The sequence below is a fragment of the Falco naumanni genome, chromosome 4 (assembly GCF_017639655.2).
Source record: "Falco naumanni isolate bFalNau1 chromosome 4, bFalNau1.pat, whole genome shotgun sequence".
Lineage (NCBI taxonomy): Eukaryota > Metazoa > Chordata > Aves > Falconiformes > Falconidae > Falco > Falco naumanni.
The window spans coordinates 35,100,320-35,106,449 of record NC_054057.1 but is presented as its reverse complement, the minus strand read 5'-3'; the positions used below and the strand labels follow the sequence as shown (position 1 = coordinate 35,106,449).

The 6,130-nt window shown below is 62.0% G+C and overlaps 1 protein-coding gene across 1 annotated transcript; it reads right to left on the bottom strand.

Moving 5' to 3' along the window:
• Positions 1-1,848: 1,848 nt before the first annotated feature.
• On the bottom strand, positions 1,849-4,556 carry DLX5 (distal-less homeobox 5). The gene is made up of 3 exons (XM_040593788.1): positions 4,099-4,556; positions 2,814-2,998; positions 1,849-2,542 (listed from the first exon to the last, which is right to left on the bottom strand). Exons 1-3 carry the CDS (start codon positions 4,451-4,453, stop codon positions 2,210-2,212), a joined length of 873 nt encoding a protein of 290 aa, XP_040449722.1. The 5' UTR covers positions 4,454-4,556; the 3' UTR covers positions 1,849-2,209.
• Between the last annotated feature and the right edge of the window lie 1,574 nt (positions 4,557-6,130).

Genomic DNA, 6,130 nt, shown 5'->3' with positions numbered 1-6,130 from the left:
CCGGCCAGCGCCGGCAGAGCAAATTCCCATCCCTGCCCGGCATCCCGCCGGCCGGCATCCCGCCTCCCCGCAGCTGTTCCTGCTCTGTCCGCCCGAGCCCTCCCGGCCCCGGCAGGTTACCGTAACCAAACAGCCCCGCGGCAGCTCCTCAGAGAAAAGGGTGGGTGGACCGACCTGGGAAATAGACTTCCACCTCTCGTGTCCCAGCCTTTCCGCAAGGGAAGGGGCCTCGGGGAGGGGAGAATCTCCTGCTTCAGGTTGGAAAAAAAATATTAATGCTTGTCTAGAGGGAAACGACGAAAAGAACGGAAGAAAATTAAAAGGTCGTTTGTTGTTTGGTGTGGTGGGTTTGTTTTTTTTTTCAAGGGGTGGAAATTAAATCAGAAGAGACAAAGCCGAGCTTTTCAGCAGAGTCGTGGGAAGTCCCTGAAACCTTACGAGTGCAATGAGCAGGAGCCGGTCCCCAGGGCCGCGGAGAGGACGCGGGGAGCGGCGGGGCACCGGCGGCAGGGCGGCCCGCTAGCCGGCAGCGCCCGCCCGGCGGCGGGCAGGGATGGGCAGCCGTCGGCGGCCCCCACCGCCCTCTCTCCGGCACCCACGCAGCCCTCCCCGGCGTGCAGGCAGCAGCTTTACCGAACAAACTGGTCTATTGTACTGCAAGCCATTTACCAACCCCCAAACCTGTTACAAAACAGCAACCCCGGGCTTCTCTCTTTGGGGAGAACGCACGCACACTCCACACGCACTCACCCTCACGCACAAACCGTGGCAGGAGGGAGAAGGCAGGCGGGGGAGGGCAGGGGAGGAAGGCTGGAGACAGGTAAGCAAGCCCCAGGGCAGAAGCGTGCTTTTTCAGGCCTCGCCTCCCAGCTCTGCCAGCGCTCTTCCCACCATCCCGGGTGGCAGGGACCCATTTTTTTATCTGGGGGATCCTTCAAGCGACGCCTGTGGCACGGTCACTGCTGCTTCCTTACCCCGCACAGCCGTGAATCCCCAGCGCGGCTCCCCGCTCCTCTCGGGGCGGTCGCGGAGAGGGGGGCCCCGGCGGTCGCGGGCGCCGCCGTGGGGGCCCCGCGGGCCGAGTGCTGCCGGGGAGGGCCCGGGGGTGCTGCCGGGGAGGGCCCGGGGGTGCTGCCGGGAGAGGGGTCCGTGCCCCTGCGTGCTGCCGCGCCCGTGGCCCCGGCCACCTCGCTCAAGCCGAGCCTCCGGCACCGGGCAGCGACGGCAGTGGCTCCGACGCCCGGCTTCTTTTCCCCTAAATCGTGTGGATAGAGAGATTAAAAAGAAAAAATAAAAGTACCTCCGCAAAGTCCCTCCTTCAGCCGCAGCCGCTGCAGGCTTTTACCACGAGCAAGGGGAGCGGGGCCCTTATTTTATCCTTTTCTCACATTTAGTGGCTCCCTTTGACGGAAACGTAATTTGTATAATTAGGCGAGTGCACACGGGCGACTGATGGGCTGTGGAGTGTGCAGCTCTCGACGCTAATTGCTCTCAGGAAAGGATTCAGAGCGGCTTAAGGCGAGAGATTTGCTTTCTAGCGTCAGGATGGGCAGCTTTCGCTTCAGCTTAAATCACTGGGCGACAAGGTGTACGCGGTCCTGCAAAAGCCCCTTTTCCAGCGGGGGAGAGAGCATCGCTGCCCCTCGGCTCGCCCGTGGGGACCTGCAAGGGTCAGATCCTGCCGACACACCCGGGTCTGCGGTGGCGTGGCACCGCACGGCGGCAGAATGGGAGCTCCGAGGATCGGGCCCCTCAAAAATCCCTGTCCTCGGTCGCTCTCTGCAAGCAAATTAGCATTTTTTTCCCATCTTAATAATAGAAGAAGGGGTAATTTGGAAACGTTTCTCGTGGTCGAAATAATTTTATTTTATTCAGAATATACAGTTTAATTCCTCTATCTACAATTATTTACAGGGTTAAAATAACATTGAAAAAAAGTCTCTGGAAAAGTTGAGGTCATAGATTTCAAGGCACCATTGATAGTGTCCACAGCTGAGCCAAAAAATGTCCGTATTGTATAAAAAAGTGTTTCCTTTGAAATGCAATAAGTTACATGCACAAGCTTTACACATTTTAATAATTTTGTTTCTTTTCCCTTTTAAAAATCCCCCATATGCATTCCTTTCGTTATTATTCCTTAACAGTAAAACACAGGAGTCCAAGGATCAACAACAAAAAAAATAATAAAAAATAAAATAAGGGTCAGACTCTAATAAATTGTCCCAGAGGCCAGCGCTAACGGGTGCTGTAGGGAGCTGTGGGGCTGGAGGTGGGAGGTGATGGAGTTGGCAGCGGGGTACCAGGAAGCGGAGCTCTCCAGGTAGCTGGATGCAGGGGACGGGTTGGAGTTTGGAGGGTGAGCGTGTGCGTGGGCATGGTGGCTGAGGGAGCGGGATGAGCCCTGAGGTTCCCAAACCGCAGGCGACTGTGGAGAGTTGCAGGCCATGGGGTCGCTGGAGCTGGGGCTGTGCTCCGGAGGCATCTCCCCGTTCTTCATGATCTTCTTGATCTTGGATCTTTTATTCTGAAACCAAATTTTCACCTGGGAGGGGGGTGGGAGGAGAGGAGAGGAGAGGAAAGAGGGAGGGGGGAGGGAAACGGACACCATTAGTGCCCGCCCGGTAAAGCAGCGCTCCGCGGCTGCGGGGGGACCGTTCCCCGCTGCCCTCCCAGCCCCTCCGCGGGGCCCGATCCCGCCCTTCCCGCCGCGCCGCGGGGGGACCCGGGGCTCAACGCCCCGCCGGGCCGAGCCGGCCACGGCCTAGGCCAGCCGAACCGAGCCTAACCGAGCCGAGCCGAGCCGATCGCGGTACCTGTGTCTGCGTGAGCCCCAGGGAGGCGGCCAGCTCGGCCCGCTCGGGCAGGGCGAGGTACTGGGTCTTCTGAAACCTCCTCTGCAACGCCGCCAGCTGAAAGCTGGAATAAATAGTCCGGGGTTTGCGCACTTTCTTTGGTTTGCCGTTCACCATCCTCACCTCGGGCTCCGCCACCTCCTTCTCTGCACGGGCGCAAGGGCGGGAGAGAGACACAGACGCAGACGTTAAGGCGCGGGGTACGGCTCCGCTCCGCGCCGCGCAGCCTGCGCCGCCGGCATCCCGCCCGCGGGCCGGGCCGGGCAGCGGCGCCGGCCCGACGGGTCCCCCCGGCCCCCCCCCGGGCGGCGACACCGCGCACCCTCCGCCGGCTCCCCGCGGTGAGGTGGGGGCCCCGCTCCCGCGGCGCCGGGCCTCGGCCGCCCCCCCGCCTCCCGCACCGCCCCGGGCATCCCGCCGGGCGCGCAGCGTTGCGCGGGCGCGGCAGGGCGCGCGGGGCATGCGCGCCCGCCAGGGGCATTGGGAGGGTTATCGGTGCCCTGCTGGGAAGAGGCCGGCCCGCAGCGCAGCCCTACCCAGGGCACCGACCGCTGCCCCCGCACGCCCGCGCCTTCCCCCCGCCGCTGCCGGCGTGTCCCCAAGCGCCGCCGCAGCCGCACTCGTCCCAGCCAAGCCCCAGACGCCTGGCTTGGCTACAAGCTTGCTTTATTTTTTTTTTAACCCTCCCCCGCTCCCCTCCCCCCCCCCCCCAGCTTACAAAGAAGTAAATGGAAAGCGCTAAAACCGCGTCTTTTTCTGGTAAAAACCCCTCCGGCTTCGCAGTCCCGCCACGGCTGGGCTCCCCCTCCCAGTCTCCTCCCCCGCGCCCCCAGCACAGGGGGAAGGAAACTTTCTTTGCCACCGCGAACCTGAGTTTGAGACACGCAACAAGGCTCGGCTATTCCCCCCCTCTTCCTGCGGGGAGCAGGAGGAGGGAGGCGGCCGTGGGGGCCCCGGGGGCTGCTGACCGACGTTTGCCTCTCCAAAGCACCAGTCCTAGGGCCTTGTTTTAGATCGTGCGAGCTGCTCAGGAAAACCAGACCCGCTTTCCACTTTTTTTTTTTTTTTAAACTTCCCCCCCCCCCCCCCCCCCCCCGTTTACTTTTTTAAATTTTCTTCTTAATTTTTCCCTGTGGTTCAGGGAAAGCTGCCCATCCGCACTCCGCGGTGCAGGGCTCTGCCGGGGCTCTCCCAGCCTCCCCACCGCCGCGGCTGCTCCCCGCTGCCCCCGGCCCCCCGCTCTCACCTGGCTGGCTGGCGGAGCTCTGTACGCGGTTGTAAGCCCCGCTGTACTGGTGGTAGGGGCTGGCGTAGCTGTAGTCTGCATAGGCTTTGGCAGGATAGTTCCCAGCAGATCCGTTCATGCCGTGGTACTGATACTGGTAAGGGTTGAGCGCCTTGCCGTAGGAAGCCGAGGTAGGCGAGCAGTAGCCGTGCGGGGCTCCCCCCGTCGGGCTGTAGTAGTCGGAATCCGTAGCCGAGGACTCGGGTAAAGTGGGAGATTCCTGGGACGGGTGGTGCATAGCTGCGGCCGTCTGGAAAGGAGCCTGGAAGTCGCCGGATCTGATGTTGGGGACCCTTCTGTCAAATACTCCTGTCATAGCTCGGAGCCGGCGGCTGGCTGGGGCTGGCTGCTGGGGCTGCTCGGGTCTAAGCAGACATGTCTGGGGGAGGAGGCTGCGGCGCTGTGTCTGTCTCCGGCAGACTGCTGGCTGGGGCGCAGCATAGGCTTGGTTAAATCCTTAATTGCGCTCTTACGCACAGCAGGGTGGATCGGGTTCCATTGGCCAGAGCAATCGGGAGCAGCGACACCCTAACTCGTCCAACTAGTTTAGCACAACAAAGCTTTGGCTTAAAAAAAAAAAAAAAGGGGGGGGGGAGGGAAAAAAAAAGTCCCATTCAAGCTCTTTTAAAGTGAATACCAACAGCAATCTCCGAACCGGAGCGCCGCGATTGGGAGGTTTCCGGCTCCCTCCTCCCAGCGAGGGGTCTCGGCCGGCCCCGCCGCCCCGCGGGCGCGCAGCCCGGTGCCCCCGCACCTCCCGCCCGCAGCGCCCCGGGGACGGGCTGCAGCCACGCCGCTCGGATTTGCCGTCCGGTCCCCTCTTGGCTACGCTGGTGGCTTGGGAACAACGCACCGGGCGCTGCTGGTTCCCAGCGCGATCGCTGATCGGGTGGCGATAACCATCAGCGTCTAACCAGGGTTGTTTCCCTCGGATCGTCCTCCCTCTCTGGGGGGACGCCGTCCGGGACGTCTGCGTTAAATAAAGTAAATCGTATTACACACACCCCCCCCGTCCACCACCCCCCAAAATCTTGAATTTTAGTTACATCATTTCCTGCGTCGAAGACCCTAGCGCGGCCCGGAGCCGGGCGGGAGCCTCCCGGCGGGACGCCCTGCCGTGGGGCCGTGGAGCCGTGGGGGAGCTGCCGGGAGCACCGGCGACTCCGTACAGCCTAGGGGCGCCCACCCCGCGGGTTTCGCGAACGGCGACCTGGCTGCGGCACGACGCCCGTGGGCGGAGAACCCCCGGCCCCCGGGGCGCCGGCTCCCTCCAGGTGCGCCCGTGCGCGCCCGACCCCACGCGTGGCCGCTCCTCGCCGCCCCGTGGCGGTGCTCGCCGTCTGGTCCGGCTCCGGGCCGGGGTCAGATGGCCGTCGTCAGGGGAGCTGAAATCGCTCTCACGCGTGGGCAGGAGAGCTGGGAGGCCGCCGCGGGGCTCCTCCGCTGGGAGGCCGCGGCAAGACCCCACTTCCCGGGTGACAGCCCCCAGAGGTGGCTGGCGCTGCGCGGGGGTGTTCCCCCCCCCGCCGTGCCTCGACCCGCACCCTCCTCCATCTGCACCCGGTTTTCCGCGGCCGCCTAAGCACCGAGGTCCCATAGGGTGGGCTCCGCGGTCGGGCCGGGGCGAGCCACGGGCTGGTGATGCCCGTCCCCGGTGATTTTACAGCAGCGTAGCAAAAAAAATGGACCAGATTTTACTAGACACTAAGGAAAACAAATAAAAGCCTGTTTTCAGTGACCTGGAGTTGTAGATTTTTCTGAAGTTGTTTACTCTCCAGATTTAGCCTGTTTGCTCACCGAAGATCTCCAAGCCAGCTGGGTAACACTTGTAACACAACCGTGCATGTTGTACTTGAACTTATTGTTTGCTTTGGAAATGTCCACAGCTCATATAAAATCACATTAAACAAATCCCTAAGCATTTCATTATACGAATCACTTACTTAAATCCATTGGAAATATCTCTCCCCCCACCTTTATTTTTTTTCCTAAA